General features: G+C 39.2%; 1 protein-coding gene across 6 annotated transcripts in view; it reads left to right on the top strand.

Moving 5' to 3' along the window:
- The window catches only part of utrn (utrophin), a 184,221-nt gene that overhangs the window by 52,097 nt on the left and 109,745 nt on the right, over positions 1-22,379 (top strand). For all 6 annotated transcript variants that reach the window (XM_024290458.2, XM_024290459.2, XM_024290461.2 and 3 more), the window contains 12 exons: positions 457-629; positions 2,189-2,333; positions 2,957-3,132; positions 5,706-5,841; positions 5,915-6,064; positions 6,138-6,290; positions 6,379-6,480; positions 6,557-6,856; positions 6,968-7,085; positions 7,215-7,420; positions 8,621-8,775; positions 8,852-9,041. In XM_024290458.2, coding sequence (XP_024146226.1) covers positions 457-629; positions 2,189-2,333; positions 2,957-3,132; positions 5,706-5,841; positions 5,915-6,064; positions 6,138-6,290; positions 6,379-6,480; positions 6,557-6,856; positions 6,968-7,085; positions 7,215-7,420; positions 8,621-8,775; positions 8,852-9,041 — 2,004 coding nt within the window. The remainder of the gene's footprint in view (positions 1-456; positions 630-2,188; positions 2,334-2,956; positions 3,133-5,705; positions 5,842-5,914; positions 6,065-6,137; positions 6,291-6,378; positions 6,481-6,556; positions 6,857-6,967; positions 7,086-7,214; positions 7,421-8,620; positions 8,776-8,851; positions 9,042-22,379) is intronic.

Below are 22,379 nucleotides of genomic sequence, written 5' to 3'. Positions count from 1 at the left end.
ATTTCAGCTACATGCTAGCTGATTTTGCTAATCGAGGCTTTTTTCAGGTTTTGGACTGTTTTGAAGTTAAGCTATTTTTCAGGTTACATGCTAGCTGTTTTGGCTAACCTAAGTTTATATATATATATATATATATTGTTTTTTAGGCTAGTTTGGCATTCAGCTAACATTTTAGCTGGCTATCAGCTTCAGTGTTTTCAGCTATCAATTTCAGCATCTTCAGCTATCAGCACTAGCATCTTCAGTAGCCAAATTCTGCTTACAGCATTCACACTAGCATTATCACAGGTTATGTTACATATCTAGTCCATAATTATGTTAAAAAGTTATTGTTGTAAAGTTTTACAAATTTAGTTTTAGAGTTTTAAATAAATGTTTATCCTGTTCGGCCCGCGGTCTAAGGTGTGTCATGGATTTTGGCCCCTTTAGCGATTGAGTTTGACTCTCCTGTTCTAGACTATCCAGGAGAGTCTGGAGAATCTGGGCGATCAGGTCACGGCGATCCACGAGCGGCAGCCCGACGCCATCCAGGAGGCTTCTCATACCGAGGCGACACAGATCGGGGACGCTCTGGCACAGCTCGACGCCGAGTGGGACCGACTCAATCGCATGTACAGTCGGCGCAAAGGGTATCTGGACCAAACTCGCATGCAGACACAGGAAAGGGATGTTTGGTGTAGAGTCAAACTTGGATAGATTTTTTTTTTTCAAAACATGAATAGACATTCTGCACAATGAATAACATTTTAATTCATTTTTTAAAAAATATTCTATTTTTTTTTTTTTTAAGTTTGTAATCAATATGCATTTCTTTCAAGCAAAATGGATAGAATACAACATAAAAAAAATAACCATAAAAGTTAAAAAAACTATTATTCTCATAAGTCTTTTTCATTTGTGTATTTTACTCTTCATTTGAAACAAACTTGGAAAGACCCCTATTTATGCTAGTGACTGAAGATGAACATTGTTTTTGTTCAATCCAAATAAAAATACAAAAAACAACAACCCAGGAACAAATACACAATATCTAATATTTAACTTAATTTGACTTAAACACCTCCCACCCATCCATCTAGACAGACTTCCCAATATTGGCAACACCACCCCCACCCCTCAGCTGGTTTCATCTTTCAGGCCACATCCAGTTCATTCGACTAAAATCGTTCACCTCTCCTAGTGGTCCTGTTACCACAGGCGTGCCTCAGGGCTCTATCCTGGAGCCCCTGCTCTTCATCATTTACCTCCTCCTTCTCTACCACATTTTCTGGAAAAATAACACCCAGCTCTACATCTACTTTAAACCTGATTCCTCTCATCCACCCTCCTCCCTCTCTAATTGCCTCCTTGAAGTCAAATCCTGGTTCCTCTCAAGTTTCCTCAAATTAAAAAGCAATCAATCCACTTAGTAATTTCTCAATCTCATCCTTGACAGCATTCTCTTGCATGAATAATATTACCCGCTCCGCCCCTCTCTCACCCCTCACTCCACAGCTGTCCTGGTTGATTACTGTAACTCTATTCACTCTGGACTTCCTCAAAAAACTCTCAGGAATCTTGAACTGCTCGAATAAGAACACAAACCCCCTCTTCCAATCATCATATTACACCTGTCTCACAGCAGCTTCCCTGGCTGCCAGCGCCTCACCGGATCACCTTCAAAATCCTCACTCTGAACCTTCAAAGCTCTCAGAACTCTTGACTATTACCACTCGCTCCTTCAGATCCTCCACCTCTCTTCGGCTGGTTGCTCCCAAGGTTTATTCTCATTTCCACAAATCTGGAGCTCATCATCATATTTTAGTTTCTTATTATTTTATTTATTAATTCACTGTGTTTCTGTGAGGTGACCTTGCTATATAAATAAAACATTTTATTATTGTTGTATTTATTATTAATACATGTCCATTTTACTATAGAATTGTAAATACCACAACATAATTATTGATTAAACTTTGAAAATAATTGTTTGTTATAGTTGAAATTAACTAAATCAATCTTTATTTATATAGCACTTTTAATATAAAATATAGCAAAAAGTGCTTTAAACTAAAACAAAAACAAAATAAATAATATATTATCAAGCACAAAAATTAAAATTAAAATAGGACTAGAAAAAAATAACTTTGTTAAAAGTGAATAATTTCCGACTAATCTGGACTAAATGTTGGTCGTCCATGTGTTCCAGGAGCTTTGACCGGGCTGTAGAGGAGTGGGGACGCTTTCACTGCGACTTAAAGGAGTTTTCTCAGTGGCTGACGGATGCAGAGACTCTTCTATCTGAAGGCCCCGATGGACAGCTAGACCTGGAATCTGCCCGGCAACAGCAAGCGGTCAGTACATTATACCTTCCTTTTACTGCTGAATTTGTCTTTATAAATTCTAATTTATTAAAAGCGTTTATGTGTGAAGTGAAAACTGCAAGGTATGGGTGGATCCAGACCATAATTGCCTGTCATTTTCTGGGGAGGAAAAAAATGGGCTCTACCTCATAAACACATAAAGCGATCGATTACAGAGTACAAAAACGATGAGAAGTGCGCGGGGAGATGAGAAGGGACTTTTTAATGTAGTTTGTTTGATTGCTGAAGTGGCGTTTTGATTGCCGCGGGGAGTTCAAGTCGGTGAAGCTGCTGCATCATCGCCGACCTCCTCTATCAGTGTGATTTGCGACGTTCTCCTCGCCGCGGCTCTCGCACAGGTTTTCACTGGAGTGGAGGGATCAAAGTGAAGGGGAATTGAGAGATCTATTAGCTGACTCGCGGTGTGTCGGACTCCACAATCATTCACCTTAACGGGTCTGTTCTGGCTCACTAAATCTCTCAAAGTGGAACGTAGCAGTTTGGAAGCTTAAATCTCGGCGAAGTGTAAATAAGTGATGTGAGATTTGAAAAAAAGATGAATTTGTGGTAATTTAGCTCAGATTTGATCGTTTTTTTGCTGTCTTCCATGTTAGGAGTTGGAGGACGGCCTCGCCAGCCATCAGGCGGTTCTTTCCGGGCTGAACCGCACCGGCAAGCAGATAATTGGGAACCTTTCACCTCCTGATGGATCGCTGCTTGAAGACAAGTTAGAAACTGTGGGGCAGCGGTGGAGAGCGGTGCAGCAGCGATTGTCCGACAGGCAGCGCAGGTAAACTAAGATGGACTTAAATCATAAAACATTAATCAACTCCTGCAATAAAAGCAGTGTTTTGTTTAGAAATAAATTAAAATTTTTATTTTACCTGATTTATATGAATTTAATTAAAAGCATAAAAGTTTGTTTTTTTGCAGATGATACTGCTTTGTATTTTGTATGCATTTTAGCTAAATGTGAAATATGGGACGGCCTATTTTTTTTATTTTTTTAATATATTTTCAGAGGCATAAAATATTTAAAACTGATTTATGTTGACATCAGATTGAAAACCTGGAAGAGATTGAGACTGTGGCCCTTGTTATTCATCATAAATACTGGAAAAGGACTATTATTTTTTTAATAATCGTGTTTTTGGTGTTTTTAAGATAAAACAATCCTTTTTTTGTCTAGCAATGGGGAGATTTCAATGTTCCAGCATTACAAATAGTAATAGGGCAGGATCAAAAAGATTAAACGTGTCACATATTTGCAAAACTTACAGTACGAGAGAAACTAAAGAAACTTTGATTATAGAGTTTCAAAGCAGCAGGTAGGAATGACCCACAATGCTGTTCCTTTAGATAACTGGGGTGTAGCAGTGTATGAAGCAGTGTATCACTGAAGGAGTGGTACCATGTCACACATGGGGTGTTCTTCATCAAGGATGATAGCTTGGCCACCATCCTCCTTTTTCCCACCTCTCTCACCGAGTCAAGCGGCAACTCCAGAACAGAGCTTCCTCACCAGCTTCCTGTTCTTGTGGTCTTTTTTATGAACATATTAAGAAAATTAAGCTCAAAATTGCATTTTTGAGTATTTCTTTATTCAAATGTTGTGAATCAGGACCAGACGAGCTTATCTGTGATGTAGAAAATACGCTGCTATTGCCACAAGCTCCCCAATCCAAACTGTCAGCAACGGGGAGGGGAAAGGGGGCGGTGTTGCTCCGTGCCAACAGTCCCACCCAGAACGCAGATTTGAATTTCTAATGCTGCTCTGCAGAAACTACATCAACTATTTTTTTTTAACATTTTGACTAAAAGGGGCATAATCACAATTAAAGGACCACTGAGAATAATAGATCAAAAGATGATTTGAGCAGAAATTTAAGAATAAAAAGTCCTCCATTTGAACCGATTAAGGAAACTATACTTTTTAACCAGTAGAAAAAGGAAAGAAATTGTAATAAATATACTAAAAATCCACTTTAAGAAGTAGGTTTATTCTTTGTAAATCTCTATTAAAGGTTTAACAGCTTTTCTTTCATAAACTACATTTTAAAATGTATTTTATGGTATAGTTTTGAAAACAACTGTTGTTTAAAAAGTTTACAGCCAAAAAGCAAAATAAACAAGTTATGACTACTGAAACAAGAAATGGCCTGTCCTACTTTTTTATTTTTTTATTTCCCAAAAACCTCAGTACAAACGGGCTGATTAACAGAATTCAGGGCCGACAAGAATCTGCGAATGATGCGTTCACTGAACTCCGGACATTAGCGGACCCAAACAGCCACTCGGCCCAACTCAATCCGCTACAATGCTTATGTCATTTTTATACAATCCTCAGCAAAACAAAGTTTCAGAAAAAATGTCGACATTATATATGGATCAGTTCTGGTGTTCGACATTTTCTCTGAACTGCTTTTTTTTGCTGATGATATCTGGAGCTCTGTGAACACACCATGCAGAAATTCTGGGTTCTGTCAATCAACCTGTTTGTTCATGAGGCAAAAATAAGACGTTTAAAGAGCATAGATCTACTAATAAATAAATAAAATACACAAAAAACAACTTTTGTGGAGACTTCCTCTGCTTTTTTTGTTGTTAACCACAAACTAAAGAGACTTAAAACATGTGAAGTCTCTGTGCGGGAAAGGGAGAGGGGGACGCTTCATTCTTCGTTCTTGATTATTTTGTTATAACGAGAAAATTAAGTTTGTTTTCTCTAGAAAAAGCTAAAAATAAATAAAAAATCGGCTTCCGCATTTGAAATCGCATTTGACATTTTCATATTTATCAATCTATTTGGGACTGGAAGGCATATAATCACTGAAAGTACATTTTAACATTAGAGGGACTGGATTATAAGGCATATTTAGCAAAAACAAACAAAAAAATAACAAATCCAAATTCATCATAGAGGCCTATGACTATAATTTTGCTTCAAAAATTAGAATAAAAGATTTCTGACAGATTTCCCATAGAAAATTCCAAGTCAGGAAAAATGACCAAAATGAATGAATGAGGGCATCAGGTTACAAAGCACACCATTAAAATGCACCTTTTGGTACTTAAAATGTGTTAGTTTATTAATAAAAAACTTGAATATAAACAAGAGTCATGTTATATCTTTTTTATTTATTTAGTATAGAGGTTAAATGTACATTTCATTTAAATGTACATCACATTTGGACAACACAAAATACATCACAAAATGTGTTTTATCTTGTTGCAAGAGTGAAATCTTTACTAGTAACAACATAAATAATACCTTCAGGTTTAGCAAATAACATATTGTTTACTATTTTCATCAGTTTGTAGACATACATGTAAATAGATGTCTCCGTTGCATTCTGTTTGCAGACTTCCTGGAGGAGATCCAGCTCTGGCAGACCTGGTGAGGAGGCGCGAGGCGCTGGCTGTGTGGCTGGAGCAGGCCGAAAACGCCGTCGCCTCCCTGCCCGTCTCTGCCACCGACCGCAACCTCAAAGAGCTCAAGGTGCAGCAAGGAAGTGTTGAACAAAAATGAATAAACTTGGAGAAAAAAGGACTACCAACTCCTCTATTTGCAGGCCCTCGCTGAGGAAATGGATGCACAGAATGAGCAGCTGGGCTGGGTGAACAAACACGCTTCTCAGATCCTGGCCAGTCCCGGTTTGAGCCCTCCAATCAGAGAGCAGCATTTGGGAAAACTGCGATCCATCAATCTGAAGTGGAGCGAGGTTGGCTTTTTTTAGTGGCATTTGAAATTGTTGAATTTTCTTTGTCAACACGATCCGTCTTCTTCATCTGCAGGTGACCAATGAGTTGCTCAACAAGGTGGGGGAGGTGGAGTCCAACCTGCAGAGCCACGCCCAGTTTCAGGAGCGGGTCAGCCGGCTGTCAGATTGGGTCGTCATAACAAACCAAACGATTGCCTCTCGGGGCCTAAATTCAGTCCAAGCGCAGGTATTGTGCTGAATTCATCCCAAGAACGAACTCATTAAAATTGTGTTTGACAATAAAGAAGATTGAGGGCGTGTTTGCATGTTATCAGGATCTGGAGACTTCTATGAAGGACAGGAAGAAGGACCTCGAGGAGCTGCTGGCTCATTCCATTGATCTGCAGAGACAGCAGCAGCTGCTGCCTTTGGAAAAGGTCAATTCTCGTCTTTATGTCGGCGTAAAAACACCCCGCTATAGCACCGAATCTAAACTCCTTTTCTTGCCTCCAGGGTAAGGTGGAGCACCTCGCCTCTGCCTGGAAAACGCTGGACGGCCAGCTCAGAGAGTCCCTCCAGCCGCCCGTCTCTCCCTGGACGCATCAGCAGTACGCTGTTCAGATGGTCAGCTTGACCAGCGAGGACGCCCATTTCCGAACCCGGGACGTGCCGGATGCGGTGCGCCCCACCGACCTCAACCAGAGAGCCACAGAACTGGCCGACTGGCTGCTCCTCGTCACCCAAATGCTCAAGTCGAACATCGTGACTGTGGGGGACACCAACGAGATCAGGACGGTTATCGGACGCCTTCAGGTTAGCAGCCACAAAATGAATCACAAAATAAACCCTGAAGCCTTCAAAGCCTTCAAAGACAAAGGAGACTTTGAAGAACTCACAATAAGAATATTTACATTTTATTTTCAGGTGACAAAAGTGGATCTGGAGCAGCGACACTCCCAGCTGGAGGACATCTTCACTTTGGCTCAGAACATCAAAAACAAAACCTCTGATGTGGACATTCGCACTTCCATCACGGAGAAATGTAAGTACCGAATTCATGCCTCATTTCCTTATAAATAACAAATATTAAGGTCAAATAGAAAACAAAAACATGGTTCCAGATTGAATATGATGCATTTAAGGGCGTCATAAATTGATGTTTTGTCTGTAGTGGAGAGAGTGCGCAGCCAGTGGGACAGCACTCAGCATGCCGTGGAGGCTCGCCTCCTGCAGCTGGACGACATGACGGTCCACAGTAACCAGTGGGAGGAGCAAAGGAAGGAGGTGACGGCTCTGGTTGGGCACACCGACGGACATTTCCAGAACCTCCTGCAGAGGTCCAGAGATCCTCTGACCAAACAGTTTGAGGACAGTAAGGTTAGTAAGTTTTTATTTAATTAATTTTTGTAATTTTTATGTTTTTAGGTCAGGAAGTTCTTTAAAAAGTCTAAAACATTAGATGCACTTGTGTTAAATTGACGTTTCACCAACTGAACACTAGAGGGAGACAGAATCCAGCATACACGTCAGGATTTGGATTTGTCCTGATGAGTAAATAAATCTCATTTTCATTAAAAGAATGGGACTCTCCTGTCACCCAGAGAAGCAATTTGTTTTTTAAAGTAGGATAAATTCCACCTGATGATTTTGTCCTTGACTAAGAAGATGCTAAACAAAGAACAGAAAGGTAGTTTTGGAACTCAGGAAGTAAATAATTATCTGTTTACATCACGTGTAAAAGTTAAGGCCCGGGGGCCAGAACAGGCCCTCCAGATCATTTTATTTTATTTTTATTAATGTTATCTTGTGCTCATTTCTAACATGTATAATTTTGACAAAATATATTTTTATGGAGAGTGAAATATTGAAAGTTATTTAAGGTTTAAGTTGATGTATTCTGGAATAATATTCCTGCCTTTTTATTATTCATAATAATGTTAAAAAGTTACAGTTTTAAATTTTTTAAACTTTAAATTTACTAGTTTTTTGGACTATTTGGGCATTTACTAAGATATTTTAGGCTATTTTGGAGTTTAGCTTATATTTTAGTTAGCTGTTTGGCTAATTTAGCTTTTCTTCCGTTTTTTTGTCTATTTTGGAGTTTAGCTAATATTTCAGCTACCTGCTAGCTGTTTTAGCTAACATAAGCTGTTTTTGTAGGCTGTTTTGGAGTTAGGCTAATATTTCCAGGCTATCTGTTTTGGCTAATTTCGTTTTTTTTCCCGTTTTTTAGGCCATTTGAAGTTTAGCTTTTTTCAGCTACATGCTAGCTGTTTTGGCTAACCTAAGTTTTTTTTTTTTTTTTTTAAGTTTTTTAGGCTAATTTGGCATTTAGCTAACATTTTAGCTGGCTATCAGCTTCAGCGTTTTCAGCTATTAGCTTCAGAATTTTTAGCCATCAAGTTCAGCATCTTCAGCAGCCAAATTCAGCTTCCAGCATTCACACTAGCATTATCGCTTGTAATGCTATATATCTAGTTCATAATTATATTAAAAAGTTACAGTTTAAAAATTCGAGTTTTATAGTGTTCAATAAATGTTTATCATGTCACCCTCCCATCATTCATTGTTTTGCAGGAGTTTTTACAAACTTTGGGTCGAGGTCAGGCGAAGGTGGCAGCCTTCAACGAGCTTTCCAACCAGCTTTTACAAGAATACTCGTCTGACGACACCAGGAGGGTCAAAGAAGTCTCCGAAAAACTCTGCCTTGCCTGGAAGACCATCAGCAGCAGGTACATGCAAACACAATCACCCTGCAGATCCAGGAATCATTTCTCAGATGCTTCATCATTTTTTTTCTCTTTTCAGGGCGAGTGAGCGTCACGGTGAGCTCGACAGCCAGCTCAAAGAAGTGCAGGTCTCCCTGAAGGACGTGGAGTCCTTCCTCCGATGGCTCCAGGAGGCGGAGACGACCGTGAGCGTCCTTGCCGACGCCTCTCGTAAGGAGGACCTGACTCAGGACTCCGCCCACACGAAGCAGCTGAGGCGAGAGCTGGAGGTAAGGCGGCGGGGACACGGGCGCACAGGTGCAAGCCCATTATCTGAGTGTCGCCCTTCATTACTGCGTCGCTCAGCAGCTGAATCGCGGTGGGTGCATGAGGGGGGTTAAAGTGTAGCGGAATAACACGGCATTCCGAGGACAAGAGGAGGTTTTTGACACCAAACTCAATTATTTAAACAAATTTTTTAGATGTATATTTACATTTGCTGCTCAGAAAATACATTTCCCCTTTTTAAAAATTCTACTTTGTTAAAAAAAAAAGCACTTTTGCGTAAAAGAACTATTTACCTCATCAAGTCTGAAAAAAATAATTAAAACTTTTATTTTTCATGACTATAGAAAAAGTATAATTTTTTCAAAATTGCACACCAGGGTTCACTTGCAAGTGAAGGGATCCTTGTAGTCATGCATACAGGTGTTGAATTTATTTTAATTTTTGCCCACATGAACAATCAGGTGAGCAAATTCTGTCAGTTTTGTCTGAATTCACATTAAGTACACAGAATATATTCCGTTTTTTTCAACTAAACTGCTTTTTTTAATGAAAACGTATTTTTTGGCAGCAGATAAAGAATAAAAACATTGATATTGTGGCTTCTAAACGAAATTTCATCAGATTTATTCAACAGCAAATATGCATGACAAGGCTGCAGCCTTTCAAAGAAAATAAAAAGGTGTGAAATGAAAGATGTTGCAATGCCTCTGTCAGGTAGTTGTGGAAACAGTGTGACTAGATTGCTACTTTAAAATGATTTTTTATTTAAGAAAGCTCCTTGTTTAAATCCATACACACAGCAAAACCACAATGTGATTGTCATGGATACAGTTGTGTATCGTGTTCTCACTCGGGAGAAATGTAACCCAGTACTTTGCACTTTCCTATATCCTCGAAAGGAAAGTGCAAAGAGGCTTTGGAGGACGGTTGCACTCCAGCTCTGTGTGAAGTGCACTGTGACGTATGTCAACTTTGCAACTTTTTTGCTCCTCTAGATTTATATCTAAAGCTCAGAAGTCAAGGTATGTGAAGCAGTTAGTTTTCTCCTTCTTTAGATGAAAGTTTTTCTTTTTTTCCATTAATATTTTTATTTGGAATAGACCAGAAATGACAAAATAATACCAGAGACATGATCATCCACATGAGACTAATACCAGTCTGCTACACATAATTGAGTTTAATAATGTCCAGAAGAAACATTCACAATGAAATAATATAAATATATAAAGTTAATTAATAATAGACACAATAAATGTATGTGTATATATAAATAAATAAATAAATAAGAGGGGGGAAATAAGGAATATAAAAGGTGTAAACATCCATATGTGATGGTAATCTCAATAAATCAGTTTTTCTAACATTAAAACAGGAAGCATGGGGTCTCACTGAGCATTTTCCCTCATTTTTAATCCTTTTTTCTCTTATTGGTGTCACTTGAATTCTGCTCTTGTGGGGACAAAACATCGAATCCATTTGTTCCAAATTTATTTTCTGAACCCTTAGTTGATATGTCACTTTCTCCATCTTCAAAATTTCTTGAATGATTCCCATCCAATCATCCAGGGTGGGTGGGGCTGAGCTTTAGATAATAGTTAAAGAAAAATAAAACTCTTATTTTTTTTTTTTTTTATCATCGTTAGTTTAATTAAATTTTTTTTCATCTTTATATCCTTCTTCTCACTTATTTCCTTTTTAGTGTTGCATTTTCTCCTCTTTATTTATATTTTGATGCTTAAATTAATTGAACACCCTCTTGTTCAACTTGCAGTACCTTGATTTACCACTAGGGGCTCCAATGCAAAAAAGCTACAAAAAGTAACATTTTTTAGGCTACATTTTTTACTTTTAGAGCAAAATGTCAACATTTTTGCAGCAAATTAAAGTAAATATAACGTTTTCATTTTTCTATTACTACATTATAACACTTTTTTGGAGGAATTTTGAATGTTTGCACTATGAGGTTCCTTTATGAATCATTTCTACTTTTATTTTTAATTGTCTAAGTTATGCTGTGGTGATGCGTTTGTTTTTTTAAATATATTTTTTAATTCTTTTGAACTCAAAATGATAATACTCACGTATTGTAACTCAGTTTAGAGTTTATGTTTGTTTAAGTTACATGTGTCAAGTAATTGTGTTAAAAAGTTACAGTTTTAAAGTTTTAAAAATTAGCATTCTGCTAGCTTTTTGGACTATTTGGCATCTACTAATATTTTTAGGCTATTTTGGAGTTTAGCTAATATTTCAGCTACATGCTAGCTGCGTTGGCTAATTTAGGCTTTTTTTGTTTTTTAGGCTGTTTTGGTGTTTAGCTAATATTTACTTTTTTTCAGCTTTTTAGGATATTTTGAAGTTTAGCTATTTTTCAGCTACATGCTAGCTGTTTTCGCTAACCTAAGTTTTTTTTTTTTAAGTTTTCTAGGCTAATTTGGCATTTAGCTAATATTTTAGCAGGCTATCAGCTTCAGCATTTTTAGCTATCAGCTTTAGTATTTTTAGCTATCAGCTTCAACTTTTTCAGCTATCAATTTCAGCGTTTTCAGCTATCAGCTTTAGCGTTTTCAGCTATCAGCACTAGCATAATTAGCTTACAGCTTACAACATTCGCACTAGCATAATTGCAGGTTGTCCTATAAATCTTGTTCATAATTATATTAAAAAGTTTAGGTTTTAAAGCTTAAAAAATGTAGTTTTAGAGTGTTCAATAAATGTTTATCCTGTTCGGTTTGTGACTTAAGGTGTGTTTTGGATTTTTGCCCGATTGAGTTTGACACCCCTGCTTTAGGTCATGCAGCAGCTTTCCTTTCTGGCTGTTGTGCATCTCATTTGTTCTTCTTGCACATCAATGGATTCTCTCTGTGCTGTTGTTTGTCTCCCCTCACGCTGTGCGCCGTCTTCCCTTCACTCCGTCCCACTCCTCCAAGCCGAAGCAGTAAAAAGTGAGCAGCGCGTGGAGACGCTCCCCGCTTGTCCAGTCCAACTCCTCCTCAGCATCTCTCGCTCCTCTTTATTTCGTTTCCTCTTCGTCCTCATCTGACTCTGAAGGGGGGAGACCGTCACAAGTGATTTGTGTTTCTCATTTGGGCTGCACGTGTGAATGTCCGCGTGGAGGAGAAAGTGAGTCTCGTCTTGTCGGCTTTGCCTGAATTGTGTGTTTTGTGTGTGAGTGCGGGAGATGTGTCAGTGACTGATTATAAAGCGAGAGGAGGAAGCGAGCTTGGGCTCAGAGCGTGGAGCGTTTGTGACACCGCGCAGAGGCTGAGTGAGCTCGTGAATGGGTTTTTCCTCCTTTTCCTCCATGTGTGCATGAGTGTGTGTGTGCGTCACGTCAGCCTGGCTGGGGTCTGGTCGTTTGGCTAGGGGGAGGGAGAGGGAGAACAATATGAGCGGGGTAGGGCAGTGCTAGCATGCGGACCAGGAACAGGCTGCTGCAGACTTGTAGCAGTCGTAAGATGATGGCCATGGTCCGGACCTCCCTCCAGAAAGTGGTGGTCTTCTTACACAGGCTGCAGAGAATGGCCATCTCATCGCCGCGCTACCAGAAACTCTGCAAGGTACGTGGAGACCTCACTGGGGGACGGAGTTTCTGCTGACTTGTTGTTTTTTAATTTCAGGTCAGACTTTGTTTAAAACTCTTACAGCCTTAAAGCTTTTATAATTTCTACATTTTTTTAACTTTAAGAAACTGCAAATTAAGTTTTCTACAAAAGTATTCTATTCTAATTGATTGTTTCGTCTGTATTTTTGACACTTTTTCTCTGGAGTCTGGTGGTTGTCATGGCGTTCTGTGTTAGAGCTCTTTGGATTGTTTTTGTGCGGAGTGGAGTGTTTGAGAGTTTGAAAGTGACTTTTATCAGAGGGGGTGTCATGCAGTGGGTGTATGTAATTCTGATTGTTTTAATGGAGAGGGTCACCCCACCTCACTTGCTGAACTCTAAAATTTCCACTGGAGTAGATAAAATGGATATAAACACTCACTGGCCGCTTTAGAAGGCTTATTGAAGCACATTTCTAATCAGCCAATCACAGGGCAGCAACTTATTACATTTAGGGATGTAGACGTGGTCAAGATGATCAGAATAAGTACGGGGACTGAAGTTACTCTGAGTGGTTGTTGGTGTCAGACGGAGTGTTTCAGAAACTGCTGATCTGCCGGGATTTTCACCCACAAACATCTCTAGGGGTTATAGAGAATGGTCAGAAGAAGAGAAAATATCCAGTGAGCTGCAATTCAGACTGGTTCCAGCTAATAGAAAGGCAACAGTAACTCAAATAACCAGTGGATACAACCGAGGTATGAAGACAGGCTTCTATGAATGCACAATGAGTCCAACTTTGAGGCTATTTTGGAGTTTAGCTAATATTTCAGCTACATGCTAGCTGTTTTGGCTAATTTAGGCTTTTTTCGGTTTTTAATGCTGTTTTGGCGTTTAACTATTATTTCAGCTACATGCTAGCTGTTTTGGCTAATTTAAGCTTTTTTCAGTTTTTTAGGCTATTTTGGAGTTTAGCTAATATTTTAACTCCTTGCTAACTGTTTTGGCTAATTTTGGCTTTTTAACGCTGTTTTGGAGTTTAGCTAATATTTCAGCTACATGCTAGCTGTTTTGGCTAATTGAGGCTTTATTAAATTTTTTAGGCTACTTAGAAGTTTAGCTATTTTTTTCAGCTACATGCTAGCGGTTTTGGCTAACCTAAGTTTTTAATTTTTATGCTAATTTGGGACTTAGCTAATATTTTAGCTGGCTATCAACTTTAGCATATTCAGCTATCTGCACTAGCATCTCCAGCGGCCAAATTCCCCTTACAATATTCACACTAGCATTATCGCAAGTAATGCTATACATCTAGTTCATAATTAAGTTAAAAATATATTTATAGAGTGTTTAATAAATGTTTATCCTGTTCGACCCGCGACCTAAGGTGTGTTTTGGATTTTGGCCCCCCTGGAATTGATCATCTTTGGGATATGGTGATTGGAATCATGGATGTTCAGCCGACAAATCTGCAGCAACTTTGTGATGCTAACATGTCAATATGGACCAAACTCTCTGAGGAACCTTTCCTTGTTGAATCATGCCGCCAAGGATTAAGACACTTCTGAAAGCAAAAGGGTTCCAACCCAAGATGTACCTAATAAAGTGGTTGGTGAGTGTATATTTTATATTTATGAGCAGAAGTGAGTTTTTACCGTTGGCCAATAAGCTGTTTTGTTGTGGAGAACGAACCCAGAGTGCTTTAGGAGATTTGAGAGAAAACGACCGTGTTTATAGGTCTTTTTAAATCCAGGCTACTTTTTTGCTTTATATGCTCCTTCCTAACGGTTGTTGATATTCATACACAGAACAAAACTAATAAAAGTTACCGGCTCATTGCATCAGGAAAGTTTCAGCTTCACTCAGGCATCAACAAATTCAAAATCTTGCCCTTTTCTTTGAATCTTCTCCCATTTTCGTTGTAGCTGGCTATGTGTTTTGTGTTTTCTGCATGTCTTTGAGTAAATTTCTGACTGTTGGTCAAGATTACGTCTCAGTTTTTGTTAGTGGGTGAACATCTGAGAAGTCCCAAAGCGTTCTCTGCACGAGAAACTGTAAGTCCACTCTGAAGTTCCCGTCTGGCTTCATTCAGCATTGTTAGGCTCACCTGGATTCTGTCTCTCCCAGTTGGAGGCATCACTCATTTTACAGCCAATTACCGTCCGCTGGGTTTCATCATCCGCTCCGGCTCGGTTTGGCCTCACCCTGGGGGCTTCCGTAATACCGTCTGCTCCTCCCCGCGGCGTACTCTCCTCCAGTCGGACCTGAACAGGAACTTCTTGATGATGGATTAGTGTGTGTTCATCATCTCGGGTTCGGCTAATCTTCTGTTTTGTGATGGAGTTTGTAGTGAAGCGCTGAGCAACCCTGGTGGCTTTCTCTCTGTTTGCATGGAATTACCAGCTGAGAATTGGCTGAAAGGCTCACGTCTCCCCAGAGGAGTGTCCTCATACTCTCATTACCACGGCACCAGCTCTCTTTTGTGCGAGTCTGTTCCCGAGTGAAGCCCATCTCAAAAACCGCTCTAATGTAGTGATAATGTGCAGCCATGCTTTGTCTCTCCTGCTGTTACTGTGGCGAAAGTTGTGGCCTTTGGGCTCCATACTCTATCTACTTCTGCTTCTGGCTCACCGCAATGCCAAGACAGGTGACTCAGGTATGGGCATGGAGCCCAGCTGTCTGACCTACCCATCCTTGACCCCCATGCGGGTCCTCAGGGTTCCTGGCGAGGGATTGCATTAGCAGTTAGAGCCTCAGGTGCTGGATGATAACCCCCCCACTCTCCCCAAGTTGGCTGGCTCACACTCAACTCACTGATATTTCCTTTCACGCTTCCTTAGACGCTTTTAGTTTGCGGCATACTCCCACCCCCCCCACCACCTGTGTGGCTTTCACACAGTTTCCGCGTAATGGAGTTGAATTGTAGGGAGCAGACTCGTAAATGCCGGACATTTCACATCCTAATGAGGGCACGGGGAGCGGGCAGGAACAATGAAAGAAAATGAGAATATTTCTCCCAATCAACGTTCATGATAATCAAAGTTGATGGACCTTTTACTGGCGGATTGATGATAGGAAATGGCTCTTAGATCTCTTTTAAAACCCTAGTTGAGCTGTTCTTTTGTTCCCTCAGGGCTGTCATCGCAGGTAGACCGCTCAGTTATCGTCATATAAGTGAAACTGAACAGAACATCTTGTCTTTCATGCATAATTTAAATGATTTTCATGATCTGTATGTACTGGGAGTACTTTAACCTTCTTCCTCGACTACTTTTTTAAATTTTTTGCATTACATCATAGCAGATATTTCAGTTGCATTTATGTAAAACCATGAATATATACTGTACACATATATGTGTACATATCAGAGGAATGCAGCCTGATGGTCCCTGTGGCTCTTTTGCTTCTCCATTGTGGCTTTTTGGTTAAAATGTTTTTAATAGGGCTGAGAATCATAAAAAAAAAAATTAACTAATTAATCGCTAAACCTGGAAAAAAATTAATCGTGATCATTTTTTTTAGTTACACTATTTGTTTACCAGTTATTATCTGCAAATAATCACAAAACTCCACATTTAGAACATTATATTTAAATAGTGCTGTCAGTCGATTTAAACAAAAATCTGATTAATCGCACTTTTCTGTTGTGATTAATCTCGATTAATCACAGTGTTTTACCAGGTAAAATGTTTTTGTACAATATGGCACCGGACCATGGATCAAGTAGTTCACTTTTTGTGAAAAAAGTGATCTAAACCAAAAAAATAGCATGAATAAAGTACTAAAAACTGGTTGAATATTTATTTATTTTGTAAGTGATCATGGTATAAGTGGGGTACGAAGCCGTGGACGCCTGAACCGCCAGGTTAAAGCGAAGGACTTTTTCTTTGATTAATTTGCATTAATGAATCTTAACGTGTTTATTCTTTTAGATTAATTGCGTGAGTTAACTCATTAATGTTCACAGTCCTAATTTTTTAATTCACAAAGTAACTTGTTTTTTCAGACTACAAGGCTCATCAAGCAAAGCAAAACTAATTCCTAGAAGTAGCGTGCATTGATGCTCACTAGATTACCGAACATCGACCACAGTGGAATACGGTCGAATAATTTCGACCAAAAAAACGTGTTTAAATGTCGTTTTTTTAATTAACTATTCTCATTTTCACCATCAGAACACAGTGGATTCATAAATAAACCTTGTGAAATGTTCATATTAATTCGATTTTGACTTTGTGAAATCGGTGACGTCATATCCAGCGTTTAGAAAAAAAACAAACGAAAAGTAGTGAGAATGGTGTCCGTATTGTCTTTAAAATTCAGGGCAAAATATAGTTCCGCGCTATTTAGTTTTTTAGTAGTTGGGCATTAGGGTGGGAATTCGGATATAGCCAAGTATGTATGGTTGTGTTCAAACTCCCATTGATATTCATAAACCTTATAATTCTTGAAATATTGAGCAAAATATGCCCCATAGGAAATGAATGAAAACGTCTTCAAATTTAAAATTTTATGTAGATTAGCAACAAACTTTTTAATATATTCATGGGTTATGTTTTCATCCATTATAGTTATTTAAAAAAATTGAGTTTACCAAGTATTTTAGCATCATGCTAATGTTTTTGGCTAATTTGTTATCTACTTGGATTTTTTAGGCTTATTTAGAGTTTAGTTTCTATTTTAGCAACATGCTAACGTTTTTGGCTAATTTAGTTTTTTGATGAATTTTTGACTATTTTGGAGTTTAGCTAGAATTTAAAACGTGCTAGTTTTTTTTTTTGCTAATTTGTTAAGATTTTTTTGGGTTAATTTGGAGTTTGGATTTCAGCAAATCCCTTCAGCATTTAAACTAAATTGCGTCACCATTTTCAGCAAAAAGCTTCAGCATCTTTAACCACCAAACATTCGCACTAGCGTTATCACAGGTAATGTAACTTTTCTAGTTATATTTGAAATGGCGAAATTAAAACTTTTATCCTTTGTGAAAAATGCTTCCCTTTTTCAGACGCCGGCCTCTTTTTATTTAATTCGGCTTTAATTGAAGGACAATTCATTAAAAGTTTAATAACCTTTGATCTTTATTGTCTTTATTTTTAGTTAGTTCAAAGCTAATGATGGTTAAGATGTGTGTTTTACATCCACTTAGCACATGATTTGATTAGTCGACTAATCTGAAAAAATAATTGGTTGACCATTAAAATAGTCGTTTGTAGCAGCCCTAGTTTCCACTACTGGAAACTAAAACAAGCCTTAAGAAATAGAAGTGTTACATGAAATGAGTTTATTTGATGTATAAGCAGACGGTATTTACTGAGGTGTCTGGAGGAAAGAGGCTCTTTGTGGCCATCAGAGATACTGAGTTTCAGTTACCGCCTGCACAGAAGGACTTCTCACTTTGCAGACAGGAGTCTTGGTCAGAGCTCTCTAATTCACTCGACATCTTGATGTATGGCTGGCTCTGACCTCCTCACCGGAATCACACCGAGAAGATGCATTAGACCCCTCCGATTTCCCAGGGTCACAGAATGAAATTTAAATAGAAAACAGTCGTGCATTCGGGTCAAGGTTTGCGTTCCAATTTCTTTCCTCTCCCGTGTGTCACGGCCACCCTTTTCTCCAGGTGCTGATGGATTTGTTTTGTGGAAGGCAGACGGGTCACACTGACCTGGAAGTATCGAGAGGTTGGTGATGGTCATTTGTTGTTGCCAATTAATTTGCCCGGCATGTCACGGCGCGATCAGGAGGCAGCCAAACAAAACAAAGGAGCACTCATTTTTCCTCCATCTTGACTGACAGTCAGTCTGCGGGGACGAGGTCTTAGCCGCCTGTGCCCCCCTCCCTCCCTCCCCGTCCTCCTCTGCCAGTATCTGTGGTGAGCAGTCACAGTGCTGACGCACAGTTCATCTTTTCCCTCTTTGTGTGCGAGTGTCTGAACCTCTGTGGCATTGACAAGCATCGCGTTCTTATGTCGGGAGATGATTACGAGCTGTAATCCTCACACAGGCGCACTCGGGTACTTAGTCGACCTCTCCGAGTTAAAAACATCAGGGTGGAATTAACCCACATTGGTATGCAAAAGATTTTTACTTTGAAACCCAATAATCCTCCCCCTAGATGTGTCTTTTTTTTCTAATCTTCTTTTGGGTTTACCTGCATCAGGATGCGGCTTCTTTCTTCATTTGTGATCCACCTCTGGACATTTTCCCTCTGCTGTCAAGGGTAATTAAGTCGAAAAAAGAAGTGGGACATTTGCTGGAAGAGACATCTGCATCTGCTACACCTCACTGATTACATTTTATTTTCGCTCGCACTCTTGGGTCCAAATGAATTTGTACTTTTTGTCAAACAAATGGGGTTCATTTTCTTTGATTTGTCGTTTTAACATCTATTATTTACCTGTGAGGAACATGATTTCTGGGTTTTCTCTTTTCTGCAGAAACAAATGTGGTTTGGAATTTGGATTTGGAAACTGTTTATTTCAAGCAATCAAACTTTTTTTTCTTGGATTGAGGTTGGATTTCATTAAACCTGGTTCCTAAATCTTTTCTTAATCTTTACAAAAACTTGGATGAATCAAACATTTCTCAAAATTTACTTCGAGTCAAAATTTAAATCCGTCACAATCTTCTTAAACTTTGGATTTTTTTTAATTTATAATCCGCTAAAGAAACTAATTTAAGACATAATACATCTCCCTAATGTTATTGCAGTCATTACTTCTTATTTTGCAAGACACTTTACTTATCCAAATAGACTGTAGTAGTACCCCTCCAATGTAGACAAACATTTTATTTAGGATTCATAAAAATGCGTCTTGGTGCTGTTTAAATGTTTGCATCGCCAGAATGTCTGTGATCCTTTCAGGATTTAAAAAAAGTCTTGAATCAAGTGAAGAAAATGAAGTCCTTTGACCTTTAAAGGAGAGTATTGTATTTACCCTTTAAAGGGTAACCAAACAGGGAAGTTGGAGGCTGACTCCACCCACAGCTGAAATTTGAAACTCCAGTCAGAGGGGTGGGGCTTGGGGGTTTACTGTTACTGGAGCTGCAGATCATGATGTCAGTCTTCTGAAACTTACATGGTTTGACCTATCACAAAATTCATCTGTAATACATCGATTCAACCTGTAGGGGGCAGCACAAAGGCGGTTTTTGACTATATTTTCAAGAATTCAACAAGTTTATTTGAATTTGTCAAAAATGTGGCGATGACCAACAGACAGCACTTTTAATTTAGGGTTTGGTTTCCCTTTAAGGACTCCTCCGCGTCACTTTCCAATGTCGTTTTATTGAAGTGCTGGCTGTTAGCAAAGTTTAGGGTCTGCAACCCTTGGTACGCGGTACACCCCTGCTATAAATCCAAGACTGAATGCCTGCTTGAAGCTGAACACATGTATCATGGCCATGTGGGCGTGGCTAACCAAAGTAGTTGTAAAAAGTATATATGACTTTCCAAAGTGGCACAAAAATTGATGCATATACTTCCAAGAAAAACAAAGGGATGTTGTAACTTTAACAGTGCTGTTCATGCTCTCCTATGGGGTCCAGATGACCCCACTTTTTATCGTAAACATTCCTAGGGTAGCACAAGGATTACAGGCCACAGTGAGTAGAAATGCAGGTTTTTGTGAGTTTTACTGACTGGTGGCAAATGGGCAATTCACTTGCTTGCAGCTTCAATTTTTTTTATTTGTAGTGAAATAAATATTGATGTGATGTTCATCTCTCCAGCCTTGAAAGGGAAACTGACTCACGTCACAACGTAGCATGTTGGTTCAAGAAGAAAAAAAAAAAAAATCAATCGGTGCTGCTAAAATATTAATCGCGTTCCCCCGGCGATGCGGTGTCTTATCAGGCACATTGGATGGTCAACATTCATCAATACGCGTAAAGTCACATTGAATATAATTTGCTTGGAAGAGCTGCAGGTCTGCTTGCGTCAGCTCATCTCCTATAAAAAAATCTTCACTTGATCGATTGAGTCGCATAAAGTGAAATTTCTGTTTACATGTTGGATGAAGAGGTGGGAGACGGAGGAACAAAAAAAGAAGAGCATCTGGAAATGGATTTTGCTGTTAAATCACGAGATTAAAAATGCTATTTATAGTCTGTAATCCACAAACAGATTGGAATCAAACATTGCAAGAGAAAACGGATTAAATCCTGTCAAAATAAAAGATTTATTGTCATTTCGGTTGTGCTGTTTCATATGTTTTGTAAAAAAATAGAAGATATACCCTGAAAAATAGAAAAAAATAATGAAAAATACTAAGCTGTTTGGTCAAAACAAGCTTTTAATGTTTGGGATACAAGCTTTTTATAAATAATAAATGTGCTTTTCGCTCAAAGATTAGACACGAGACGGCTCCATGAAGTTTGGGGCGGACGTGACAGGAGATGATCGGCAGTGAAACAGTCGGCTTCCACTCCGCTCCACTGGTACCTGCACACGTCGGACCGCAAACTTCAAAGGAAATTCACAGCTAGAGGAGGCGACATGGAATCAAATGAGATTCCGTGCTGTGCTGTGAGTGTGGGCGTTCATCGGTTCAGTGCATTTCATACTTATCACACAAACGTCTGAGAAGAGGGACAGTTTCCCTCCTGGCCCCAGCCGAGCCGGAAGCGGAGAGGCTGCTTTAAAAAAAAAACAGTATTCTGAAGCGGCTGGCAGGTACATGTGTTTTAATGAACCGATGCAAATGAGAAGAGACGGTTGGAAACATGGAGGGAATATGGGAGGTTAGGAGAACAAACAGGAGGGAGAAAATGGAGCAGATGGCCAGAGACAACAGGGTCAAAAAGAGAAGTGGTCGATAGAACTACGAGATTCCCTTTTTCTTTTTTTGACCCGGGTCACTGTAGACAGAATTGCACACATGGACACACACAGCCAAGAATCACCCCAAGTTCTCCTTTTCATCCCCAGATGTAGCGGGGATGGTGAAAAACGCTTCACTTCATTTTTACTGCCTCCTGGCCTCCCACTGTGGCTGAAAGGAAAAATATCAGCAACCCCTGCACCCATCCATACCGTTTGTCTTGTTGAATATCTTTTCTTTTTTTTTTTTGTCCCCATGCCCTCCTCTATGTTTGTAAAAAATGCATGTGTGCCGGTTCGTGCCTGCTAAATATCATTGGGATTAGTGCTGGGGGCTTAATGAAAAAGCAATTACCTTTGGTCGCCGTGGGCGACGCTTGGCAGAGGGGTGGTTCTTCTAATCTGGAGAACGTCGTGGGACCCTCAGCAGAAAACACACATGAACGGGGCAATTGTCTGTTAAAGTTAAAGGACGACTGTTGCAATTGTTAATTAGGGAAATATGTGAATGTTAAAGGGGAAGAAGAGGAGCTTATTTATGCTGTTAAGGCAAAGGATATTCCTTACAACTAACCTCATTTTCTGTGCTCACCTGGTCTTTTTAAATCTGTTTTTCCTCATTTTTTCACCCTGCAAGACAGTAAGTAGGTTAGGAGAGTTATTAACTGAAATTCCACCAATTAAATTATGTGCTAAGGGTGTACTTTGCAGAAAGGAGACTTTGAAAGTATAAATGATTATTCTGTTTTTACCCTGTAGAGCAGGGGGGTCAAACTCGATCACACAGGGGGCCAAAATCCAAAACACACTTTATGTCGCGGGCCGAACAGGATAAACATTTATTGAACACTCTAAACTAATTTTTTTCAACTTTAGAACCGTAACTTTTAAACATAATTATGAACTAGATATATAGCATTACCGGCAATAATGATAGTGTGAACGCTCTAAACTGAATTTGGCTGCTGATGCTAGTGCTGA

The sequence above is a fragment of the Oryzias melastigma genome, linkage group LG24 (assembly GCF_002922805.2).
Source record: "Oryzias melastigma strain HK-1 linkage group LG24, ASM292280v2, whole genome shotgun sequence".
In the NCBI taxonomy this organism is placed as follows: Eukaryota; Metazoa; Chordata; class Actinopteri; order Beloniformes; family Adrianichthyidae; genus Oryzias; species Oryzias melastigma.
The sequence above is the reverse complement of the archived record's forward strand: the minus strand, read 5'-3'. Positions and strand labels throughout refer to the sequence as shown.